This window comes from Myiozetetes cayanensis, unplaced genomic scaffold (assembly GCF_022539395.1).
Source record: "Myiozetetes cayanensis isolate MyiCay16 unplaced genomic scaffold, myiCay2020 scf6-25, whole genome shotgun sequence".
Taxonomy (NCBI): Eukaryota; Metazoa; Chordata; class Aves; order Passeriformes; family Tyrannidae; genus Myiozetetes; species Myiozetetes cayanensis.
In genome coordinates, this window is record NW_026087853.1 from 56795201 (window position 1) to 56822061 (window position 26861).

At 42.2% G+C, this 26861-nt stretch overlaps 2 protein-coding genes and 1 long non-coding RNA gene across 5 annotated transcripts in view; 1 reads left to right on the forward strand and 2 right to left on the reverse strand.

Moving 5' to 3' along the window:
* SLC17A6 (solute carrier family 17 member 6) overlaps positions 1 to 7427 on the reverse strand; it is a 28932-nt gene extending 21505 nt beyond the window's left edge. The window contains exons 1-3 of the mRNA XM_050337087.1: positions 7028 to 7427; positions 3815 to 4067; positions 2732 to 2850 (exon numbers count right to left, since the gene is read on the reverse strand). Coding sequence (XP_050193044.1) covers positions 2732 to 2850; positions 3815 to 4067; positions 7028 to 7113 — 458 coding nt within the window. The 5' untranslated portion in view covers positions 7114 to 7427. The remainder of the gene's footprint in view (positions 1 to 2731; positions 2851 to 3814; positions 4068 to 7027) is intronic.
* LOC126651313 (uncharacterized) lies at positions 6150 to 17405 on the forward strand. Of its 3 annotated transcripts, none has more exons than XR_007631629.1 (4): positions 6150 to 6344; positions 12558 to 13228; positions 15370 to 15513; positions 16420 to 17405. It is a non-coding gene; the product is annotated as an uncharacterized LOC126651313 (long non-coding RNA). The 3 variants fall into 3 exon arrangements; XR_007631628.1 differs by lacking the exon at positions 6150 to 6344 and having other exon boundaries at positions 10864 to 12732; positions 13179 to 13228; XR_007631627.1 differs by lacking the exon at positions 6150 to 6344 and having other exon boundaries at positions 10864 to 13228.
* Positions 17406 to 23041: 5636 nt separating this feature from the next.
* ANO5 (anoctamin 5) overlaps positions 23042 to 26861 on the reverse strand; it is a 49016-nt gene continuing 45196 nt past the window's right edge. Inside the window, 1 exon segment of the mRNA XM_050337086.1 lies at positions 23042 to 26396. Within this exon segment, the coding sequence (XP_050193043.1) occupies positions 26175 to 26396 (222 nt within the window). The 3' untranslated portion in view covers positions 23042 to 26174.

Genomic DNA, 26861 nt, shown 5'->3' on the forward strand with positions numbered 1-26861 from the left:
ACGGTAAATATTTAAACTGTTCACTTAGGAAATCAGTGAGGATTTGGTAATGCTTTTGGTAGGGCAAGGGCTTGGTTATAGGTTTCCAACATAAAGAATATTTAAAGGGTGTATCAGAAGTTTAAAAAATAATGATATTTAAATTATCTTGAGATGAGGTGGTAAAAACCAGTACAGTTTCACACCTTTCCATATGTGTGTGACAGCACAGCAGGTAGTTTATTCAGAGACAGCTGCAGTAGCATGAATATGGAAAAGGGAATATTAATTTGAATAAAATTATTATATTTCTAGATTAAAAACAAAATCTGCTTAGTTATAGGGCCATCTAGCCTGAAAAGTCACTATGGCATTAACCCTTTTATGACTTATATTTTGTTAAAATATCCCTCTACTGCAAACATTTTACAACAGCTAAAATATAACTTCCAATACAGGAATTTAAAACCCAATGAGAAAGACTCTACCCTAATTTCTCTGGTTGGACTAGTGGTAGGTAGTCGGTATTGTTAATATTTAAGCTTTTGTGCTGATTCTTGTTACAGCTTTCCAGAGGACCAAAGCATACACTTCTACCTAGCAATTTTTTTTCAGTGGAATTATGTGCATATTTAGTTATAAGATTGCCTCCTATTAAGCCTTTTTATATTCTTATATTCCTAATACATAGTTCTTGCTATTTCTTTCACTAGGCGTCATTTTACACTATCATTTCTGAAGCAATTAAAGACCTCTAAATCAATCTCCAATTTTTTCAACACTCATATTAATATGCACGTGTCCAAATTGACCACAACAATTCAAAGTCTGTGTCACTGACCTATAAACTCACTGCACTAAATAAAGAAAAATAAATATCCTGGGATTACCCCAACTTCCTTAGTAGAGCATCAGATTGGAAGCTTGTGATGTGTTTCCAGTCCAGCATGGCTTCAGGTTACTCCCAGTGTGACTGATTTCCAGAGTGGGGGAACCACTCTCTGATGTCACTTTGCACTTAAGTGTCATACATATTGAGCAGAATTCAGTCTACCAAATGTTTAATATACCATCTGACTGACTGGACCCTTTTTGTACCCACAATTTTATCAGCATTTATTCGTATTCCTAAAATGGCTGATCATCCCAGAGTGATAAATATCCCTGGTTCCAGTTCCAGGCACTCCCTTGGTTGTGCAGACCCACAAGAAGAAGGGGTTTCATCACACCATGTGATGACCAGGGCAAATACCTGGGGTCCCTGCAGGATACACGGGCAGAGAGATTAATATTGTGGGAATGACACAACACACCTGAGGAATGAAGCACTTCCACAAGAGTAGTAGCTAAAATACACAAAGCTTAATTCGAACTAGTCCTCATTTGCTGCCATAAATGTAAATGTTTGTGAAGAGGGGGAGAATTTCATTCACACGTGCCAGCTTGTGTGTTTTCCTATTGAGTTTTCTTGGCAATGCCCTTGCCACTGTCTTGCAAATCTTTGTAGTTGCATCACTTTAAATCTGAATTGATTCAATTGGCTTTACTGATGCTGTTTGGGTGAATGAAGACAGATTCTCGGGGTCAAATTCTGCAGCCTTTACTCAAGCAAAACTCCAGTTAATCCCGAGGAGTTGCAGACTATGTAGATGCAAAAATGATCAGAAGAGGAAGAAAACATAATCCTTTAAACGGCTGTTAATTGTTATTTCAAATAACCTTTTACATTCCTAAACCATTATCAGGAAGATGGCACTTTGTAAACAGAGAGGCAATGGACACCTCAGTTTAAAAAATGTATTTTGATTTATCTGCTCTAACGTGTGGGATTTTAGGTTTTTTTCTCAGTTATAGAGCATCTCTCCATTCATAAATACTCATTTCTAGTGTAGGTCTCTGTCTAAAAGGACCTTGAGGAGAGCATTTTCGCAGCAGCTCCCCTCTCTTTCACCCACAAGTCATCTTGCCCTAAAGGCAAAGCCTCTCTGGCCATGCAGCCCTACCTTTGATGTTGCCTTGCTGAGTTTAGTACCCATTTGCACTCAGTATGGTACTGGTTTGAAGAGTGGCACTAGGACCTTTGCTCCTTCTGCAAACGATGAGCCTGTGGCATTAAGCGCGCTTGTGAAAGCCTCATGTGTCTCCAATACTCAGTGGATCTAATTAACAGGTAGAATCGCACCCTGGGTGCTTGAAAAATTGCCAGACACCATAGAAACGAGTCCTTAAGTCCCTGGACCATCTGCACTTTCTTTTCACTGCGGAAGTCTCATTGAAACATGTTTTTCGACCATTCTAAATTCATTTGTGCGCTAATGAAAAATTCCTGCTGATGGTTTCCCTCCTCATTAAAATAAAAAAAATCATAAAATTCTTCTGTTCCATCACGAAAAAAAAAATGAAAAAAATCTCTCAAGCTTTGACGAAATAATGAATCTTTGAATTTGCCTCTGAATAGGTGTTGTTTGAATATCATTGCCGCTACCTCCCTAAGTGACTGTTTTAAAAGGAAAGGGAAGCCAGCATGGGATACCCCCCGCGAAACCTGAGGGCAGTCTGGAGGAGGGTGAGCAATGCACCGCCACAGCCGCGTTCGCGGGTCGCATACAGGCGGTCCTTCCTTTTTTTTTGAGGCTCTGCCTTTGAAGATGAGGTGCAGGGGTCTCTGCCCCCCATCCCGACCACCCCCCGGCCAAGCCGCCCCTGCTCGGGCTCGTCCAGGGCTCCCGGGGCTGTTTTAGGCCGTGGTTACCTGTTCGCTGCCAGCCGGGATGAGATGTACCCGCCGGGGATCTGGGTGATTATGTATCCCCAGAAAAAGGAGCCGTGGATCATGCCGACTGTTTCGGGATCCCAGTTAAACTTCGCTTTCTTCCAGCGCAAGGGAGCGGGAGAGAAGGAGATAGAGAGAAGAGGAAGGCTTGTAATTGTGCGGCTTTGGAGCTCTCACCCGCAGCAGCTTCACACGGGGCGACTGAGGGGGTTCTCATGCCCTCAGAGCCAGATAAATAAACAGCAAAACAAAATCAATATTAGCCGTGGAAATAGCACTGCCCGTGCCTCCCAGGGACACGAGAGGGCGGCAGGGTCTCCCTGAGTGACAGGAGCCCCGTGTGCCCTGAGCTGCTCCGCCGAGGCACGGGATCCCCGGGCAGGGGGGACCGCGGGACCCTCGGTCACAGACACAGCCCGGCCAGGTCCGGAGGCGTGGCTCGCCATCCCTGCCCTCACTTACCTCTTGCCTGTGCAGGCAGCAAAGCCGTGAGGGGTTTGTCTCTGGACCTGGGTGTTCAACACTCATCTCTATTTATCGTTCGCCTCTTTCTCTCCACGTTATAACTCGCTTTGAAACGGCTTTTATCGTTTAACGCCTTTTATCTAAGCAGATCCACCCCGGTGCTTTCAAACCTTCCTGCCAAACCTTCCTGCCTCCTTCGCTGCGCGGGGCACCCGCTCGCAGCTCCTTATTCGAAGCCCTCCTTCCCCTGCGTTTATTTTACGAGGCATCCGCGTTTTTCAAGGTTGTGTGGAAAAAGGGAGGAGGGGGGAGAAGTGTCCGCAAATTAGTACAGCAAACTGGGGCTGGGAATTGAAATAAAATAATAGAAATAATTGATAGAAAAATGTTTCTGCTTCAGGAACGGGATTTTTCTGTCCTAGAAAGGGCAGTGGCCGGGCAGGGCAGGGCAGGGGGACGTCCCGCCCCGGGGCTGGGCATCGTCGGGGCTTAGGGAATGCTGTGAAATCATCAGGAGCCCGTCCCACCCTGCGCTGAGGTGCTTGACATGGGAGCTGTACTGGGGGGACATGGGATTAACGAGGGAAGGGTTCCCACCTCTTTAATAATTTTTCCTCCTCGGTGTATGGTGCTGTTATTGACCATATCCACGATGGCCACTCCCAAGTTACATCGGATTCCGAAGGAAATGCAGAATCCCAGTCCGCTCATGATGGCAATGATGTACCTCCGGGGCAGCCCGAAGCAGGTACAGTCGCACAGCGGGGCTTTCTTTTCGTGCACTTCCATGGGCTTTCCATCTTCCGTCAGCTCGATGGTGTCCCCGGGCTTCTGCCTCTTCTCTAGGACTCTGCCCGACACAAGAAGGGAAAATCAAGCCCCGGCCGCCTGAAGGCACAACCATTTCGCATAGCTGAAGGCTTAAACCTGACCGCTCGCCCCCGCTCCTCCGGCTTGGTTTGGGTCGGATTGGAGGATTTATTCCTTGTTTTCCAGTCACCTTCAACTGTTCTTTAGCAATGACCTGTGGGAGTCACGATTAGTCATCCCCAACTCCCCCACCCCGCCGCAGCGGCCCAGGGAGGAGCTCTAGCTGAGAATTGCTCATCTATCATTAAAGACTTCTGCTTAAATATGTAGGACGCTCCAAGAAGGCATCATCTGTAACCACTGCAGAGGCGCCATGTTGGGCAGCCCAAGACGCGTGGTGTGGAAACAGAAAAAAAAATTTATTTCGGAGGTTTTTTATTTCCTCCTCGCCGTGTTAGAAGCACCAAGGGGTGGGGGATGATCTTGGTGTGCTTAAGGTCTTGGGAACAAAAGGAATGTTAACAGAAAGGGGGGCTGGGGGGGGTTGGGGTTGGAGAGGGTGGGGAAGGAGGAGGAGAAGGAGGAGAGAGCGATATTGCTACTTATTTTAGATTTGCAAAATGGCTGTCACATGCAGTGAAAGAAAACACGACCGTCTTCAGAGAGCTGGCATCTCCCGCGAAGGCTTTCCCAAAGATCTCAGCTACACGTTGTGAGCGTGTGATCACCCAGCAGGTTCAACCCGGTGCAGCTTTAAGCCCTGCCTCATTTGCCTCCACTCGCTTGGTTTTAGGTTTTACCTGAAAAATCCTGTCTCCTAGAAAACGATCTGCAGGAATCTGAAGGGAAATGGTTATTTGTAGCTATTTCGAATCAACAGAAAGATACCACGAAAGGTGGTTTAGAACTTTTTTTTTTTTTTTTTGGTGGAAAAGCTTTTAAAATGCTGTGTCGGTATTAAGAAAAATCATGTTTATCGAGCAAGTGTCCCACGCTGAATCCCTAAATCTTCTTCTGTAGTCATTGAGATATTTAACAGACAGGAAAACGAACCAAATATATCGTCTTGAGAAGCAAGTATGCGACCATTTCCCGATACTCTGGAATCTCCTACCGCTGCCCTCACCCCTGCTCTAGGAGTGTTTTCTCACGTCAGAAATTCTCCTCGGAGGAGCATCTCTTTCAGGTTGATTCATCCGGCTGATGGGGTAGTAACAATTAGCAGAAAAAGGCTCAAAAGATTATCCGTGTTTTGCGGAAAATACAGGGATTTTCTCCAAAAGCTGTGCAGCCGAAATTCTCCCGATTTTTCCTTTTTTGGATGAATTCTTTTCATGCTTAAAGACCAAGGCACTAAGAAAGGTTTTTAAGTTGCGAATAAAATAAACCACCGTGGTTTTGTGCTCAAAATTCGTTCGTGCGGATAAAGGATAATGTAGAAGTGTTTTCTCCCTGAATGGGTGTCTTGTCTTCGGGAAGAACTGGAAATCAATGTGTAAGGGACGAGAAAAGTGTTTTAATTCTAAGAATCGAAAACAAAGTACTTAATTCCCCTGCGCTGAAAAAGATCAGCAAATCGCGCGTTTGTTAATAGAGGTGTGAATTGAAACGGAGTTTTGCTGGAAAATATAAACACCGTTTCTCCACTATTCACTGTGTGACCATATAAGAAGCAGTAGAAATAATCTTTTTATTCATATGTTGTAGACTCTTTCAGGACGAAGGGAAAAAAAAAAAGAGGTTTATTTCCTAATTATATTTAAGCGGTTATTCTGGATTATCCTTTAAAAAATATATCATTTTTCGACCATTGAAAATGACTTAAACACGACCAAAAAGTAGGGAATTCACTGTGTTGTTGATGACCTTAATTTTGCTTTTGTCTTTTCTTAATGGTACACTTCCTACGAAAATTGAAATCTTAATCTTGTCTTTATCACTTCGCTGATATGTCCCCTTTCCTTAAAATGGCAGCAGAAGTTGTGACTCATGCTGTGAAACAGCCTTGTGCCTGTGCCCAGCACTGCCGCATAGGTATGGGGAAAAAAAAAAAAAAAAAAAAAAAAAAGACTTTTACGTGACCTACCCTGGGCAGACAAATCCGCAGTTACCTTACAACTGTAATTCGGGAGAAAAAAAAAAAGCAAAACACCAAAGCAAACAAACCAAAAGCAACACTTCGCAGTAATTTCTAGCAGACGGTACAATTTGAAAATATATCGGAATTTCGCAGACCAGTCTCAAACGTTCTGGAGGTCACTAAAGTCGCTAGATTGGACGGAGCACTTGTGTGAACTTCAGTGCATACACTTCTCAGGTATGCAAGAATTTGGGCTTGTTTATCTGCCTGCACAGGGCTCCAAGACGGTAGAAATGTTCTTTACACGCAGAAACGTACAGGAGTGATGCTTTTGAGTTTAGCAACTGCAGTTCTGTATCGCTTATAGGATAAGCAGATGCTTCTCAGGGCAGATGGATAAATAATTAAACACATTCTTCTATATGTTTCAGCTTCAGGAGAAAAAAAATCGTTCAGATATCAATTATTTATATATCTCCATCTTCCTCTGACGACGAATTACACAAAAGACAATATTAATCAAAACCAGAATTGTTTTTGTTTTAAGCTTTGTTAAGGGCAGGGGGAAAGATCCTGTGACTGCTTTGCAAAATTAAGACAGAACAAAAATACAGGTTGCTGCCCTCTCCTGATTATGATTTCAAGATGGGATCCTGTTTTTGTGGGAGAAAGATGGGGTAATCTTTCGCTACATATTTGCTGACACCATCTACGAATCAGATAGAGAAGTTACGAGGGTGCCATATTGAGCAGCTTCAGCACTAGTTTCCAGGATCCAGATCATATCCAGCAGTATCTCAGCAGCTCCCACCCTAACCCCCCCCAACCATTCGACCTCCTTCAGCAGCGGGCGGTTAACAAAACCTTCCAATTTTCCTTCTAGGAAGTAGAGCCCTACAAGAGACCTAGGTCAGTCTTACCTGTAGAGCTGACCGAGCGATTTACCGGCGAAATTCTTCAATCCCTCCTTGCCGGGGGTCAAAATCCTTTGTTTTACCGACTCCATTCCTGCGGGGGATGCTCGCTGGGTTCCGCTCCGCTCTGCGCAGGGCACCGCTACGAGCGGCGGCGGTTCATGTTGGTTTAATCCCTGAACTTTTCTCCCTCGTCCAGCGGCTCATGCGGGGAGAAGGCGGACCGGGGAGGAATCGTGCGCGCGTGTGTGAGCGGGGGGGAGCCGCGGGCAGCGGGGAGGAGGGAGGGGTGGTGGCGGCGGAGAGGGCGCAGGGAGCGCGCCCGTGTGCGCGGAGCCCGAGCGCGCCGCCGGGCAGCGCGGGGGAGCCGGGCACGGTCACCGAGCCTCCCGGTCCCCGCGGGCTCCGGCGGGGGCGGCGGGTGGTGGAGGCAGAGCCATGCCCGGCTGGGAGGAGGGAGGGGACGGAGGAGCCCCGTGCCGAGCGCTCGGAGGCGGTGCGGGCTCTGCGCTGGCGCGGGGTGGGGTGGGGGGAGCGCGGCGGGCACACACGGAGCTCCCCACGAGAGAACCTCCCCCACGAGAGAACCTCCCCCCCACGGGAGAATCCCCCCCGCCACGGGCGGCGCGGAGCCCCGGGCGATGCGGCCCTTCAGCACCGCGGCCAGCGCCGCGCCCCCGAGCCCGCAGCGGCCGCGCCTTCGGCATCGGGAGGATTCGCTCCCTCCAAGCCCCGAGGGCTCCGGCCCGGCCCCACGCGGTGCCCGCCGACCCGCGGGTGCGGGAGGAAGGACGTGGCCCCGAGGGCTCGCTGCTTCCCGGCGAAACGGGGCAGAACTGCGGATAACGCTGCTGCGGCAGCGCCGATGAACGGATAACACCGTTCCATAGGCGTGTGTGTGTGGATAACGTTCCATAGGTGTGTTTATCCTCCAGGTCCGCGTCTACCCGCGCAGCTTCTTGCTTTTGTGTCATGTTAAGGACCCATTAGTGACCGCTTTCTCTTAAGCGTTTGGTGTTTCTCATCTCTTTCGTGCCCTCTGTTTTCACGCCTCTGAGTAGGCCAGTGTAACGCTCGGCCTTGATTTGTGGTATTTACAGCACTGCAATGAACGTAATTTCCCACCTTTTATCACACCGGAGCAAACTGAAGACGCGAAACGTGGTATTTGTTTTTTAAGTCGTAACCATTATATTTCTCTTAGGTTTCCTGTTAATCTTAAAGTTCCTGTGTTACTTAAAAATGATAACTTGTGCTCCGGACAAATCCTTCCAAAATTATTAAGATACTTCACTCGCCCAGTTGGTGACTAAATGTAAATGGTGTTTTTCTAAAGTAGGATTCCCTGATGAAAAGGTGTGTTGTAGCTGCAATAGCCTAAAAGCAACTGCTCTTTGGATTTATATAAATATTTTTTTCACATGTTGCCCTCTGCTGGAGGGTTAATGAAGCTTCACGGCGTCAAAGCACATCTACGCCAGACCAATTATTTTAGTATTGAAATTCCCATAATGACTGATCCATGTAGAATTTCAGTGTTCCCTTTCAAAGCTGTAAAAGAACTACAAATAGAAAATAAATTAAAACAATATGTAATTGAAATGTTGCTAATTAGCATCATATCACAGACCTGATTTATAAATCATGGTAGGCACTGAATGTGGTTTACAGCATCTTCACTGCCATCACAAACCCGAAAGGAATTTTTCCCAGAAGAAGAAAAGCTGCACAGTTATATAAGCCCGTCTTCCCAGTGTTTCATGGCTCCAGTGTGCCATTGCAGATGCTCAAAGGAAACCCATATTAATAGATTTTTTTTCTAAGAGGCAGCAGGAACAGGATATTGTTTTGCAGGGATGGATGAAATGGGATTGTATTCTGTAACTCAAGCCTTTCAGAAAGGTACTGAGCTCTTTCCTGAGCTGGAATTTGAGACTGTAAAGCCTGCAGGGCAAGGGTGACTTGTTTATTTAAACGCTCTGTGCAGGGAGCTCTGGCCCCTTTTTTTAGAAAGCTCAGCACTGATGCTGTGGCCACTGAATAGCAGCAATAATTATTAGTAAAATAATGGCATTTAAGAAATAAATGGTGATGGATTTGGGAAAGAGAAATAATTTATCATGTCACATCACACGAAAATGGACCAAAAGTCCAGGTGAGACATTCCTGGTTGCAGGCTTTTGCTAGAGGAGAATTAGTTAGTCCTTAATTGGATAAAATATGCAAACGAGCAAAGAACCCTGGTACAGTAAAATCCTACAGTGACTAAGCTGCTGCTGTAGCTCTCTGAAATAGAAATTCTATGTCTGTGATGTTATATCCAGACATTACTGAGTCACACCCTGATCAAGCTCAGCTGGTTTGGTTTCACATGAGGCACTAATAGGAGGAGCAGAAAGCTAATCTCATTAGTATTACAAAATATCTGCAGTCTTGTTAGCTTTTTTTTAACATTAAGCACTTAATGTTGGTAGAACGAGCCATTTCTGGAAGAAACAACACATAACATTAATTAAAACGATCAATAATTATTTTTATAAGAAAATACCTGTCACAGACAGACTTCACTTGCAGAAGGCCTAATTCAAACTCGAGTGAAATCACTGTGAGCTCTTTCCACTGGTGTCAGGGGAAATAGGAAGCTGTGCAGAACATTCCAGCCCAAATAATCACTGCTAAAGGGATTGACCAGGAGGAAGGAGATTCAACCCAAAGTCGCCCACTAAAAAATGCAGCTCTGAAAAGGCTCTACCAACATCTGTGGGGTGACATGGTGTGATGCAGGAGGCTGCAGATGACTCTGGGGTTTTCTCACACGGAGCAGAAAGCTTATTGTTTCATCCTGAAATCTTGCAATTAAATACTGTTTTCTTCACCTCACAAGATTTTCTTTTCCTTTTGCTCATGTGAAGGCTAAAGGATTGAGTCCTTACTTGCCCTTTTATTTCTATCAATAGCTCCTTTTCACAAACCTCTAATTGACATACTTCAACTTCTCTTTCAGAGATGAAGAATTACAGATGTGCTTCTTAGCTCATTTTTTTATTATTGGTGTATATCTAATCTCAAAATCTTCCACAATTACCCTAAGAAGAGTGCCTAAATATACTATCATTCTTTTAAAGGACTACAAAGTCCTTTATAATTTACACCAGTATAAATTTCTTTTTCTCAAAGTTTTAGTCTTTGTGAAGAAAAACCTAAAATTTTCACCATGGTACATAGCAGTAGTTTAAAAATACTAGTTATTTAAATTCCATTTTTGATCTTATCTTTGCTGTTGATAGACTGCAAAAATGGATTTTCCCCTTCCCAAGTGTTGTGCATGCAGAACTTACAAAATGAATGTGTATTTTGTGATCCATTTTGAAAAATAATCATATATGTTACTTTAAATTCATATGATCATACATATAAAATCTAAGACATTTTATTATCCCTGTTTTATCTACTTATTATCTACTTAATATATATATATAATACATATATGTATTATATAATACATAATATATTATACTCCCTTATTATCTACTCAAAGGTGACAAAATACTGCCCTCTTAATGCTCTTAATCATCTTCAGGAAAAAAATGTGCTTAAAATCTTAGCTATGCCATGAAATGCATGTCTGTAATACAGAGTCTTTTGGGACTGAGGACAGCATAAATATGCCACAAAAACTGTGATCTAATTCTCACTCCTATTTGTGGTAGCTGTCCATTAAATCCAAAGTAATTTGGTGTCACCTTAAGAACAAAGCAATTTTTTACCTTCTTTGGGACTATGAAACTGCAAAATCACACAGCAATGCCCAAATAATGATCTCCTTGCCAAGCCACCAGGAAGAAGGCTGTCTGGAAGAAGCAATGGCTTTGTAAATTCTTTTTTTTTTCCAGTAAACTACTGAAAAAATATTCAATAATTAAAAAAAAAATTTGTTGAAATAAAGCCTTGTGCCATGCCTTGGCTTAAGAGGCAGAAATATGTGACAAAAAGATTGTGTTAAACCAGGAGCTTCCTCATTCTCCCTGAGAGTTTGCAAGGGTCACTTCCTGAAAAGCTTAGGTTGGTTTTTGATTTATTCCCCTAGAGCCGTGATGATTCACAGCAACAACTCGACAAGTCTCCTGAAAAAAATCACACAATCCCATCCATCTGAGGATTTAGGTGCAGTGTCCACGTGTAGACACAAACCAAAGATGCGTCTCTGCCAAATTTCTGCACACCAACCCGCAAAGATTCCTCAGTCCCAGGTCAAACTACACAAAGCCGGGTTGATGGTACTTCATAGATTATTTTGCCCTTTGGAGGTTTGTTCAGCAGTGTCCAAACATGTATTTTATGAAATCCCCTTGCTCTTTGCTGTGCAAGGTAATTTATACGCTACAAAACAAGCGCGGCGAGAGTTGAACAGTCTGGATCAGATCTCGTCTCTGTATCTCTACAGCACCACAAAAACTGTCCATCCTCCTCCTGTTGTGTCCCCAGGAGAACATGCTCCAGCTGAAGCTGAGGAGTGCATCTGTCCAGGCAGAGCACACACATCCACACAATCCCCTCTCAACCGGCTTGCGCTTTTTGGAAACAGGAATTTGGAACTCTGGGCCGCGATCACGGGGGCAAATGGACAAACCTAGCAGGGGAGCTGGCCACAATTTAAACTGTGCCTGTGGATTTTGTCAAGCAGAGTCGTGCAGCTTTTCCACTGCTTCAGCTGAGTGGGATGTACGGCAGCTCAGAGCTTGTAAAATGGGGCTGCTCTTTCAGATGCCATTATTCAGGTGCTAGAATGTTATTGCATTGCTCTGCCAACAGCCTAATAAGCACAAGGAGTGAAATGTGGTTGAGGAAAGAAGTTGCACACTCATTTTTCAGGGTGATTTCCAGTTTTTGGCCGAACTGGAGGTAATTTGCTCAGGGTAATTTTGGCAAGTTGCTATTGCTTTCTGAGAGGGTAACAAGAGCCATTTAAAAACCAAAACAAAACAGCATAGAATTATCTGAAAACTGCACCTTTTTTTTTTTTTTTTTTTTAATGGAGGAATATCTTCTTTTTAAGCATGTAAATTCTTGTTATTAACTCTGATGTCAATGCCTAATTTTCAGATAATCCAGCTCCTGTTGAAGCTGTTCCTTCAGCCCTCTAGTGGTAAAAGCCACCAAAGCACTAGAATTGCAGTTAATCTTTATGTTCTGTTGATATTGCGGATTTCACTGTGAAAACAACCCAAATCACTAGATGATTTGCAGTCACTATGTAGGACTACTCCGTGGCTGGAAATTTTCCTGCTGTGTTACACAAAGATTTATTTATTTCTTCCATCTTCCCTTTCCTGTCTAAAATCTAGTTTGTTTTTAATATTAGCAGGCAGATTAAAAAAAAAAAACCCACAAACCAAATAATAAAAATCCACCCAATGGCAAATGCCTTTTAAATCATGAAAGCAATGATATTTTTTTATATATATATGTGGGGAAATTTAACAGCCTTGAATACATTTATACTAAAAGTAAATGGAGATGCTCATATTCTTCCCAGATATTCCAGGAACATCTGTTCCTTTGAATTCCAGTGCTGCTCCATGAGTTACATGCAAAGTGTCCCAAAGGACTTGAAGCCATCTGTCACGTTGCACAGGCAGAAATGCACCCACCTCTGGGGCTGTGACAGAGGGACAATCCTCTCAGTACCCAGGACAGCCAAGCAACACTTGGTGAGTGGGATGCAATTACCCATAACGAAATTTAGCCAAGGATTTGTGACTGCAGCACATCATCCTATCTGTTATTAACATGGTGATTAATGATCTTTTGTGCATCATTAATCTACCATTACTCTATTATTCCAGGATGTCCAGCACTGGATTGTTTAACAGCTTAGAAAAGGCTTTTACACACAAAAAAAGTGACAGTCAGGTCTCTTTTCACTGCAGGAGAAACCTTGTGAGAAACGTAGAAAATGAAGACTGTGCTGTGGTGCCTTTTTATTGCTAGAATTAGAAAATTGGAAGCCGATTTTATGAAGCTGCAGTGGTCATTTCTTTTCTGTTTACTTGTCTCAGCATTATTTTAAAATGTATTAAGAGAAGTTCGGGGAGGAATTTTTGTTGATTCAGAGCACAAGTTGCACTGATTTGAAGAGGGTTTTAATCTGTTACAGGCATTCATTTGCTAGGAGAACACCTGAAGAGGGACCAAAAGTAATATCAGGTAGGTCATTTGATCAGGAAACTGTTCCTGGTAGGGAGACAAACAACCCCACACGACTCATAACAGATATTTGGGAAATAGTTGTTCTTAGCCCAACAGCAAACTGACATCTGAATTGGTGGTCTGGGCTCTTGGACTACGGTGTCGGGTCTGGGATTGACATTACAGCCTAGATTTGTCACTCAGTTTTAATATGCCTCAGATTTTTGGTTATGAAAGAGGGAGAATTATCCATCTTTAGGACAAATGTTGATTTTTCAACAGACCAAATTAACACAAAATACCTTAAATGCTGTATGCAGATGCTATCACGTGAAAAGTGGTTTCCCTAAGGAGAAAAATACACATAAAACTGCAATTAGAATCTATCTCCACAAAGCATAATTTGCTAGTGATACAAAGACCCAAGACACTGTGCCTTCACCCTACTCTGCCAGAACAGGTTCCAGTGATCTAAGGATATTTGTGTATTTATAACATAAAACCAAAATTTGCTTGTTCTGTGAGCATCAGAAACATAGAATCATTAAGGTTGGAAAAGACCTTTAAGGTAATTAAGACCAATTGTTAATGAATGCATCTGACTCCCCAAGGCTTCCTGTCCTGAGTGACCCTAATTTTCTACTACCCTGTCCTTACACCAGGCCTTGGTCAGGATGTTCTCTCATGCTTTCCTGCCAGCATCCTTAGTTCTTGTCATGTCTTTTCCTTCTCCCTTATTGTGCCTCTTTTGTTTTCCTTTACAAAACTGCTTTTGGTAAACTATTTCTCTGAAAATTTTAGGGAACTTGTAACTCCAGCACATTTAGGTTTCCTCCAAATTGGACCAAAATGGGTTCAAAAGTGATTGTAAAGGGAAATGAACACACACACACACAGAGAAACATAAGCCTCATTTTGTTAGAAAACTCTGAAACAATCAGTGGTAGATGTTTTTGGTTGTGTTGATCTCTTGTTTCATTAATGGCAGAAGTTATCTTTAACACTGCTGCACCTTTTGAGAAACAATTTCTCTGCCTTTTATAAACCACAGAGGTCTTGCTTCTTTTTTAAATACTTCAGAAGTGTTAGACACCATTTTGGAGAACATGTCCATGGGTTTGAAGGTAGAAAAATATTCTTGTTCTTACCACAAGATGCAAAGGAAAACCAAAGACTGTAAAAGGTTTTGAGGGAATGAAAAGACAGAAATGCTATTCTTGTTGATTTGTGGAATACATTAGATGTTCCTTCTCCCCTGGAAATACTAGAGCAGCACATAATTTAAGATGACAGGAGAATCTCTGCTTTATTTTAGGGCACTGCCAATGATCTTGATGGTTCCACAGGGGAGTGGGGAAGAGCAGGGTATCACATAGGTAGATCACTTCAGGCCAAAGCACTCAGCTCAACCTACCCATTAAAAAATATCTGTGATCTCTAAAGGCAACTAAAAATATCAAGTTCTTGATTCAGATCCCTTTTCTGTTCCACAGGGAACATCTCCGAGCTTAGGCTTTGTACGCGTTTCATTTTAGAATCTGGTGCTTATGTGTAAATATTTTTATATATTCTTTTTTCTTATTGTTTGCTGTAAATAAATCGTCACAGATCTGGTGGATCAACTAATTGGTTCCACTAGAGGAAGCTGTGGCCCCAAATGCATTGTGTGTCACCACGGGATGATGCAGTGCTATGTAGTGTAGCTTGTCAGGAATGCCTCTGGCTTACTCAGTTCCATCTGCACCAACCCGAGCCAGTGCCTGACTCAGTCTCTCTGTGACCAGTTCTGAAGCCTTTAGCTATTCCAGGGTTTCTCCTGTTGGGGGGAGGTGAATTTTAATTACATAACTGGTGGTCTATTTGCAAGACTTGGAAGTTCAAAGAGTTCAAAAGGCTTACGCTGAACCTTCTGCCCTTACCAGGCTCAGAGTTTCCTCTTAATTGGCATTTTCATCATGAAAGCCAGGACAAGCTTTTCTATCTTTTGGTTTTCTTTCCAACAGCCCTCATCTTAGTAGTTGTCTGATTATTACAACTCATTCTGCAGCTGAATAACTTTCTGGCTCCCCTTGTGGCACAGATTTGCTGGCTATTTCCTTTTTAAACCCAAAGGGTGATTTTTATGGGCAGTTTTACCTGGATTTATTTTTTTTTTTCAGAGCTGGAGAAGTGGTCAGTATTGCCACTAGTGCTGTCTCTGTGTGCTGTGGGAAGTGATCAGTATTACCATCAGTGCTGTCTCTGCATGCTGTGGTGTATGATCTAGGAATCCCACTCTGTTTGCCAAAGCCAAATACTAAAGGGTAGATAGAAAGCTCCTGTAAGACAATGCTATTTATTCTGTTTTAGTGCTACAGAAACTTCTCAATCTATCAGAAAAATAACAGCTGAAAGGAGGAAAGAGACAAATGCCAAAGTCTCTGCTTGGGCTGTGTTCCCACCTAACTCAGCAAGAGGCAAATCTCTGCAGAATATCAAGAAAGCAATCCAGGATTTGCCCTTCTGTATGGATCTGATTTTAATGTGCACGTGGCATTTTACCAGCTGAGAAACATTCCATACACGTTTCACACCCTCTCCTTTCAGAACTGATGCCGTTTTCTGAAAAATTGTCTTACCATTTGTTTGTTCCGGAGCCCTGTTGAGAAATAGGCATTTCTTAGCTATTCAGCCTGCTTTTTTCCATGAAAAACGTCCATTATGCTACAGCCAAGCAAAGATTAAAGACTGAGATGTGTGTAAATATGTAAGAAAAGGGAGGGCTACAAGCACAGTTCTGTTGCTGTTTGCCAGATGTCCTGAGCTCACACCCTGGGGGCTGCAGCCAGGTAATTGTTGTCTGCAACACATAACTTGTTAAATTTAGTTGTTTGTTTTCTTGTTCTCTCTCACCTAATATTTTCCTACAGTTCCACACTGTAGGTCTTCCTCTGCATATAATTCCAGTGGAAACACTGGGCCTATTTCCATAACAAAGGATCTAAATTTTCTTACAGTGATCTGAATGGGTTTTTTTATGCAGATCCTTTTTTCCTCCTTACCCTCATAGATTGAAATTTAATTTAATAAGGACGGTATTAATTGCCCCTGCTTTTGTTTTGTTTTAATGTGTCCAGTAATTGGTCTGAGACTACCAACGCATTCACACCTACCACGATGTTATATATATATAACATATATATTTTTTTTTTTTCCTTTTTTTTTTCTAGATATCTTCTGCCTTCTGAAGGGCTGAACACATCAGAAGCATTACAAAGGCCAGATTTGGTGCCTTTAGAACAACAGGGTTCATTAGGGTTTTTTGACTTTCTGTTAGGAATAATCATATAATAACCAAAACTCTGAAATAAGTACAAATCCCCAAACTCAGTGGCTGGAAAGCAAGTGGTTCCCTAAAAATCCCTTCTGTCAGTCATGTCTTCTTCACATTCAAGTTCTTCTTTACTATGAGGCCTGCCTGGCTTATGAAAACACCTTTCCCTGGAGGGATCTTATCTTTAATAAAAATCTCCATGTGTTCAATCAGTCTCGTATTACCGAGTCACTCCTGGTGCACTGAATTGGTCTTCTGCTTTCACGGACAAATCTCCCTGGCAGGCTGCCCATTTCTTTCCAGTTATGACAAGAATATTAATCACTCTCTGATTGGTGTGTGCTCCATCATCGGGGCACATCATAAATCACTGGGAGGTCCTTTCACAGCTGGTTAAAGTCACACCTCAGGGCTTTGCCCAGCACGGGCCTTCCCAATCTACGTGGGCATCTTTCCTACACTCATGTCTTGTACCTTGAGGAGTGTTCTCCAAAGGGCTTCACAAACCTTGTCTTTCAAAAGCTGCCCTATACTCCCCAGCACTTCCAGTAGATATCAAAGTCATCCTCACTAATCCTCCTTCACTGAAAGGTTGGGTGACCAGTCATACAGCCTGGAGGAGATGGAAAAATACGACCAGTGGGGGAAGAGAGAGCAGGATTCTCTCTTAAATCCACGTGGGGCACAGAGGTGGCCAGATAGTGTAAAAACCAGCCCAGGTTTCTCTCCTCGAACCCAACCTCGAGAAATATGACTTTAAATATGACAACAGGACTTTGTCATGAGTGCCAGCATTTCTTCAGAAAACCTCACAATTATCCATGTTCTGGAATTCCTTTTCCATAGCACAGGCAGGTTATTAGCCTGAGAGGGCAGACACTAACTAGGCCTTTTTTGGGGGGCTGGGGGGTGCTGAAGGTAGTTTATATGTCACATATTTATTCCCTTTGTTCCAAGATACTCCATGCCTCACCAACCCCATTTCCCTGCAGTAGGATAACAAGCAGTTTACAGATCCAGTGGTTCCAAGCATTTGAAGGAATGTCCCTTTATCAGCAGATAAAGTACAGCGATGGCAGATGTACAGGACAGCTGTACCACCTTCTCCTCCCTGATTTTTTCCCGTTTTAATCCTTGTTATTTCACAAAAGGTCAGAGGGACATAAAGTAATTAAAGTAATTAAAGTAATTCTAAACAGTTGATAATGTTGCTAAACATTTGGGCCCAATTTTAATACCTTTAAGATCCGTCTGATATTATGGTCAGACAACAGCTCACACATGCAAGTATCTGAAAAGCAACTTGAGTGTGGGAACTGGTAACTCAGTCTTGCAGAACAAGATGGAAAATTACTTTTTGCCTCTGATGGTAACAAAAAACAGTGAAAACTCCCATTCTTAGTGTTTTAAAATATCCCCCAAACATAATAAACCATTCAGAAAATTTTGTGTAATTTAAAGCTTTTTCAGTTTGAAATTTTTCCACATATAAATTTGTTTTTCATGAAAAATCCTACAGTAGAAAAATTTGTTAACAATCAGAAAATGAAACTAAGGGAATCATTTAATTTGCAAAAATGGTGGGTGAAAATGTGCTAACTTCTTTCACTGGCCTTTATAATTGTGCACATTAAAGCAATAAAAGAAAGAAACAAATTAATCCTGACTGAGATCAGTTTAAAAACAAAACTTGGAAGCATCATTTCTGTCAAGGTTTTAATTTTTCTGCCAGCTCTGTTCATTGCCCACTTCACTTACTTGAAAGAAGAGAATATTCAGGGTTGGAGATTGACAACTGCAGTCCTGAAGCCATTTTACATGATCCCTGTAGCTGCCCAAATTTGTAGTCCAGAATACAAGCATGACTGCCAGCATATTTCCCACATGTACTGTATAATTCCATCTTGGGAAGCTGATGTGTCCTTGCTACTGATTTTGTAGGATTATGGAGTGGTTTGGGTTGGAGAGGACTGGCCAGGGTAGTCATTGTCCATATGGGGAGGTGGATCAAGACCCATCCCTGTCTAACACCCTCAAGGATTTCACTGGGTGCCTCAGGACCAGCTCATGTGACATGTGACAAAAAAGATGTTGCCACAGTAGGAAACATGGTGAACTGTCCTGATTGTCTTGCAAAAAAACCATCTCAAAAGATACAGTGCAAATGGCAATCAGGAAAGGAAGGTTTCAGCTCAGCCCAGGCTGCAAAGGAAAATTCTGCTCTGGGTCCAGCATTTCCCCTGGGAGAAAATATCCAGATAACAGAAATATTCAGTCAGCCCCACAGATGGGACAAGGAAAAGTCCCTGGAAGGAGAGTCCTGTGGACAGCGTCCGAGATGGCATCTGCGTTTCCCACCAAAATTTGTGTTTTCCATCCAAATTTAGAGCCACGAAGCACTTTATGTGACAGATGTCTCCTCTGTGCCTTACAGTTAATGTGAACATCTTGTGACTGCCTGTGCCATCATTGCCAGCTCTGACAAGACATTCGTGCTGGTACTGCCTTCATTTTTTTTTTAGGTGTTTGACATTTTACTGACAGATCAGCGTGGTCTGATCAAAGGCATTACAATCAGCAGAGAAATCCCTACCTACTGCTCTGGGCTGCCCTACCAGGACACCTCCAGGCCAAGCCGCTCTTCCAGCACGCTTTAAAAGACGGTAAGGAACTCGTTCTTCAAAGGCAATGATCTGATATCACTTCATCTTCTCATGCTAAATAATAAAGCAGAGTTTGTCCAGCACTGAAAGAGAAGCAAACACTCCAAAGGATTTCTTTCCAGATAACTTCTTCCAGGTGTAAAAGCAAAGAAAATCCTGCTTTTCCCTTCGCCGCAGGACCGACCTCTCAGTTGCCCCATTTCAGCTCCTGTTTTAGCTGCTAATAAAAATTGGCTCCCCTCTCCTAGGCAGGGGAGACTTTTGGACAGACTACCACTTCTACTTAAAGGTTTCTCCTACACATCTAAATATTAACAGTTCCTCTGCATGGTCTGGCTTTGAGCCCATCCAGTGCCTCAGTTTCTCTGTTTGCTCCAGTTCATGAGCCCTTACCCCTCTGTGTGTTCACTTTCCCCATTTTGAAGATAAGGACTTCATGATTCCTTCCTATACTCAGTTCCCTCCACATGTTCAGCATCTAATCCTAGCACTTTGAACTTAAAAGTACGAAGCTGGGTCTTTTCCTGCTTTGATTTCCTCTCCCCCGTATCACCTTCCTCATCTCTAACCACAGCAGTGACCCCCACTAACTGGTTCATCAGCTTTTTACCAATCCCAGCTGATGAAAAACTTGAATGGCTTGCTGGTATGTGGTGACTTGGCATATTTTGGCATCTTCTAATAAAAACACGAGTCATTGTGACAGGCCAGTTGCAGCCATAGAATTACTTGCTATTTCCACAGAAAGGCCCAGCAACAAAAATATAATGAAAAAGCACTGAGACACTTATTGCTTACCATAGAACGCATGGGATCTTGTTGTTCCCTCAAAATAGGAGACTTTCCTTCCCAACTGTCTCCTGTGCCGCTTCTGGGGAAGCTAAAAAGCTGTCACAGTCACAGTGAAAGGGGGAAAGCAGGGAATCCTTCCTGCTTGCAGTGCACTAGCAGCTTGCTTGGAGCAGCATGACACCCTAAAATTAACAGACTGTCATTGTGTGGTGAGCTGTATAGAAATCTCTTGGCCCACCTGTTTCAGCTGTTTGTTTGGTGTTTTTTAGCTGGATCTTTGTTACAGAGATGTAGAAATCTTGGCCACATGTGAAAACAACAGTACAATTCCCACCAGTGGAGATGGAGCCAGAATTTTATCTGAGGAATAATATACAGACACCACAACCAGGGAACAGGCTTACCTGTAGCATTACCATTTGCTGACACTCTATGGGCTAATGTCAGCAGGAATGTTTATTCAAGAGAATCTGACAGTAAAACTGTCTGTTGTGGATGAGGTAACGTGGCAGGGAATCCAGCCTCCCTATCAGTTTTCCCTGCTAAAATCTTCTGTCTGGAGTTATTTTTATTCCTTTTTGAAAAAACTATTAAAAGAGCCATCGAGCATGCAGTGCTGGAACATTCCAGCACTCTTCCTACTACATTGCTGAGAAAAATAAGTAAAAGCCAAGGAACCTGGGGCCATCTGAGCCAGAGCTTTGCTACCTTTTCAGCTTTTCATCGCTGAGGATGGTGTGGGCCAGAGAGACTCACAGCATCAAGTGTTTCAAACCTCCCGTGGTTATGGAAGGGACAACACAAAAATAAGGCTCGTTTATTCAATGTCTCTTGATGACAGAAGCAGTTGCTACGGCCCCTGCAACTTTCAGTACCAAAACTGAAATGCTGAATAGCGTTGGATGCTCAGAACACCCAAGGACAATGGTGGGTCAGTCCATAATTTAAATACAAATGTTTCTGACAAGCCAACAGCATTGGTTTGTTGAGGAGCTGAAAAAAAACAACTCAAAAAGAATCCTAGCCTCACTAAATGTCTCAGACTGACTCATTTCTGACTGAGAAAGCATAGTCACTAATTATTGCAGGGGAATGTGCGTATGCACCCTTCCAAAAATTGATATGGCTGCTGAATTTCACATCCTACTCATCTCCTGGCAGATTTCTCAGTACAAATACTTACATTAAAAAAAAACAACCTTCCTGAGTTGCATCTGAATGATGTAAGTGTTGTGCAGAGACAAAGGATTATTTAAAAGCAGACTGAGATTTAGCTATTCCTTTTTGAGGATGCCAAGCCAAGAGTTGTTGTGACCACCCTTGAGGTTACACAGCAATTCAGATATTCGAGAAATCATTTTGTTATCCTTCATATGGTAACAATCCTCCTTTTTTTTTTCTTTTCCCCCTTTACCTCTTTCTATTTAGGGAAGGAAGGACTTTTAAATAAGTCCTTTGTGAGGGCTCCCTTTGCCCTCTCTTGGTGCAATCACTTTGCCACACCAGACGTCAGGTAACACCCGACCCCTCCCCTGTGTCTCCCAGCAGCCTGTCCTAAACATTTAAGACAATGTTTTCAGGGCAAGATTTTATTTATTTCAGATCCTACGCATCTCAAACAAACTGCAGACTTCAGATGCCGGGATATTGTTTCTTCCACATCTTGCTGTTCTTTCCCACTGATCCACTAGTGAGTGGGCTACATATTTTTTTCTGCTCCTGTAAGACAACGTGTTTTACACCGTTTCACAGGCAAATGCTGAAAAAATGCCTTCCATTTCAGTGCTCCCCATCATTTTTTGCACAGAATAAACATGGACCTATTTTTAGAAAGACCCTTTTAATCTGGGTGGATGAATTAGATGCCTTACCTGTTTTTCTGATTCAAAAACTGCGACCACTGAATTTTGGTGCATTTCTTCATTTACTGCACGAGATAAATGAAGGAATTAAGACTTTTGATGGGTAGCTGCAGTTTCCAATCATGGGGAAAGCCAGGTATGTTCCAGAATTCGTGACTGTCTCACAAGCTACCATGCTACTTTTTTAATAAAATATAATGGGGTTTGGATGATACTCTACCCCCAATTAAACCTTGAATTACCCATTTACCACAGGCCTCAGTGGTGGCAAGGTTTAACCTCCAAAGAACAAAGCCTGAATGCATCTGAAAACTCCCAACATGATACATAAATATCCCCTGTATCCTGCACAGCAACAGCACTTTTCCCTCATCCTTCCACCCCCCCCCTTTGCTACCACTTTCTTCTCCATTTTAATGCTCTAGTTTTGCCTTTGATAGCTAATTAAGTACCTTATCTCACCTCAGTAACAAGCACACCACAATACATAATACCTTGCTTATTTTGGCGTTTTCTCCCCCTCCTTTGATACAGAGAAGATTCTTTTAATCATCTCATACCTTTCTTTAATTTGACCACTGCTCTTGCATGTCCTTTAATTTATCATTTCGAAGCTACAAAGGAAATGACCCACCAAGTGTGGCAGGTGACCCTGTTCCCAGAGTTCTGACCCTGTGGTACAACAGGAGAGGCAACGTGCTGGGATAAAACCATCTGCTGGCGAGCAAGCCACAAAAACTTCAACCCAGACTCCCTGAGGTTTAATCCAAAGCCCTTCACTGGTGCCAGAAGTGAGTTTTAAGGAAAATATGCCTAGTAAGACTTAACCAGTTGCTTGGGAAAGCTTCAGCTCTGCCATGTCTTCCACTGTGTGTGTGTGTGTGTGTGTGTGTGTGTGCTCCAGGCTATTTAAAGGGAACGTATGTGAGCCACTCGTGCTGCGCGTGAAAACCGCACGTGGGACTGAGAACTCGAGAAGTCGCCTCAGGTCCTGGCACAGCAAGAATAAAAACTGCACTCAGGAGAGCGCAGGGGGAAAAGCAGCCTGGCTGAAAATGGATCTGTGTTAATGTGTAACATACATGAGGTGCAGAAATCTGTATGAATGCTCCTCTCCGAGAGGCTCTCCGGGCATTTTGACTTCCGATATTTCAGCTCCTCTGTGAATTCGTGGAGTTTGCACGAACGAGTTGACAGCACGTTAAAAACAGACACAGCTTTATTGGCCAGATTTAAATCTTATTCAATGTGCATATTAAATGTTAGCTGAATGCAAGGTTTAAAAAATTTACTCCGACATTAGTGTATTAGATATATCAGCAACAAACTTAGCAGACAAAAACGCCACTCGGATTACATGACGGTACAAGTCAAACAAGCAGTACATGTAAAAAAAGTCAGCAGTACAGTTAGAAAGTCCATCTATTTTCACTCCATTCTGTAGCCTCAAACTGACAGCATTGCATAAAAAAAGTAAAGCATAGTAAGAACATTTTCTATAAAAAAAACAGTATAGTGTCTCGTAGTAGCACTCTTCTCTTGCAGTCCTTTGCTTAGAACATACCACATTAAATCTTTCCCAGGTAAAAACCCCTAAATTTTAAGTGGAAAAAAAAAAAATCCCTGATTGTATTACAGCTGAAAGGCAATTTTTGGGTTTCTAACTCATTCTAATGAGGCAATCTATTGTTGCTTAAATTACAGTAGTTCCAACTCAGAACTCTCTTCAGCTTTGGTTAAAGAACACTTTTAGGTACCAAAACCCATCAAAATGAAATATTCCATTATTAAGAATCAGCACATCTCCAAACTGACCTGGCCACTTTTCTGACTTTTGTCACTTTTTTTTCAAGAGTTTCAGGAAATGTATGTGAACCGTTATAAACCTAACCATCTTTAGTTAGAATACTGCTTAATGACAGGTGAAGGCAAAATATTATGTAAAGGCTTATTTTGTTATGTGATGTTAGCTCTTAATACGACAACAAATTCTCTTTTCAAGAGTTTCCGTATACGAAAAAGTAATACCATGAAGCATTACGACATATTCTAATGCTGAATTTCCAGATCTGTTTGCAGCTTCAATCAGATTGTACGTTTTGCATAGAAATATCCTTTTAGCATCTCATCACCTTCCTGTTTGAAGTAACTGTTTGCATTGCTAACAGTAGCAAAACCATGACATCTAAATTAAGCAGTTTAATTAACAGCATATGTGCAAGAAGCAGCACAGTGCTTTCATTGTGCAAATTGTGGTGCTGGATATGTAATCATGGCGAATGATACTCTTCTTTGGCTTACACACTAAGCAGCAGAGCTAATTTATTTACACATGCATTCCTCTAATAAATCCGCTACGAAGATATCTGAATATTCAAGAACATGATCAGTTCATGATGGACATGAATTGCCAACATGCTTGATTGCTCAAGCAAAACTCAGAGAACGAGGGTGAATAACTTACAGTAACGAGAAATGTACATCTGCATCATCTCCTTGACTGGCAGCCAAACCATGTGATGTCTGCTCGAGGTAGGCACTTTAATATTAAGCCTTTTGCTAATAACAACAGCTCCACTCAGGACACTGATTTAAAACTGTTACAACATTAGGGTTACTCACCAAGAAAACAACATACCTTAAGCTGTGGTACCAGGAAACAAGTACACGATCAGGCTGATGTGGAACACAAAGCTCCTTTTTTTTTTGTGTATACTTGCAAGGAAGTATAACTTTCAAAGTGCAAATAGAGTAAAGTTTCCTAATCTTGTCTACCCTCTGCACTTCAGCCTGAGAGAACTCAGCAATGTGGTGTTACTTTAACTAAGCCACCAAGGCATGAAGTGCTCCCTGGATCAGTTCACGTGGCACTGAAGCAGGAGTGGGCCAAGGCAGGCACGGTTTGGCTAACACTGAACAAGCTCAGTCTGCAGGCTCACAGATGCCTGCAAAGCACGCTCTGGAAATAGGCACTGCCCAACAGAGATTATTTTCACACCTTTTGCCAAATGCAGAGAAACAAGGCACTAAGCATGGAAGCGCTGATATGTTTTAAATATACAGCAAAACGATAAAAATGCCTAAAATGCTTCAAATTAGAAAATGAGGGCACATTCATAAACAGCTGGAAGATACTTTGCACAAGTAGTTATTATATATTTATAAATTCAGTCATGTTGTAGAAAAGCCACATAACAAAACAGAGAAAAATACCCTTCTTAAAGATTCAAAATTTAAAAAAAAAACAAAAACAAAAACACAAAAAGAAAAGAACAACCCCAAAACCCCAAGCTCCTATGTATAGGGACAGTAAGAGCATAAGCACAGATTATCTGGCCTGCTTAAAATCTTTTGGATAAAAGTCCAAGAACAAACCATCCAGCTGGATCAATTAGTGTGGTGACCCAGCTTCAAATCCACTGCCCTGTGCAGTCACACCCCACAGGATGCACCGAGTACAGACACAGCTTTAGCTCTTTGCTGGCATTCACAGAGAATCCAAACAAATAAATAAATAAAGGAGCAGCTTTGGCCAAAACTGGCAAACATAATCTTCCAAAAATGGCAGTTTTTGAGACTGAGAAATATAATAACTGTACTTCTCCACATTGAATACATATTTTCAAGAGCCACTGCAATTAGATGATTCCACAATATCTACATTTAAAGAGCAAACTCTTTGGCAAACTGTATCTTCATAAAAATAAATTATGGCTTTTTTTTTACTTCACTAGTATGTATTAACTGAATTCTGTGCCTGTAAATAATTCCAAGTGGAATTAAGCCAACTTTAAAAATCAGTTCCTTCTACAAAGTATATAGAAGTTCAAAGCTGCAAACCAATGTTTCATAAGACATAGTGGATATTAAAAAAAAAAAAAAAAAAAGCCCCAAATCCTAACCCTTGTATCAGGAGTGTTCTCCTATTTAAATGATCACGTAACAAAATTAATAATTCTCAGCATTTTCCACAGAGCAGTCCTGGAACTTCGCAGTTACCAACAGGGAGAGGGCTTGGTGATAACGACCTTATCATATCCTGTGAGCCCTTTGAAGGTAACAATCCCCGTACCAGGTGTCCAAATTCTAGGATTACAAGATTACAGTTCTTAGTCAAAGTCATGGGCAAATAAAAACCAGTGCCGAAGTCAAACAGTTGATTTCCTAAACCTTGAAAGCTCAGTAAAGCTTTTAAAGAAAAGCCTAAAATCTTTGGACTGAAAGCGAAGGATTGAACTCTCCTACAGCTTTCGACAGGATGCATACTGAGCAAACCACAGATTACAAAAAAAAAAAGCTAAAATGAGCTAAATCCCAAACAGTTGGTTTCAGGGCTACATTGCTCTGGATAACTCCATCCTCCCTTCCGTGGCGATGAACTCTTTCTCCGTGGCTCGTTTATCACCTTGGCACAGTCTCTCCTTCAGTTTTTCAAGTTCATACTCATGCAGGATTTTTTGTGTTAAATACTTCTCACGTTTTATTCTGGCCTTCACATCTGCAGGGACATCAGGAATCATCCAGGCTACAAAGAATTTGACGATGAACACAACATGCTAAAAAAAAAAAGAAAAAAAAAGAAGGAATAAGTCATTACCAAACAAAACACTTCTTGTTTTATCTAACACCAAATACGTCACTTTCTCTTCACAAAGAGAACACATCTCATTTGGCTGTCCTGGAACAATAAATAATACCAAGCTAATGTGTATCTAAATAAAACACACCCTTTTATGCAGAAATTTTCATTCCCAACCATTAATGACTTAGCCAACCCAAGAGGGAAGCGTCAGGGTCTGAATCTCTAAGTCCCCTGTGTGGTTTGTCAGAAAGTTCACACAGCCGTGCTGATAACGCTCAGCTACTGAGAGCTGATAAAGCACAGCAGGAAAAGTGATGAGAAGAGCACTTTAACTACTCCTTTTCCCTTCATAACTTGCTCAACAGTGGCTTAACACTGAAGTGCCAGTTAGCCAAACCATTGATTTAGCTATTTTTAGCCAATATACATCACTGCAAAG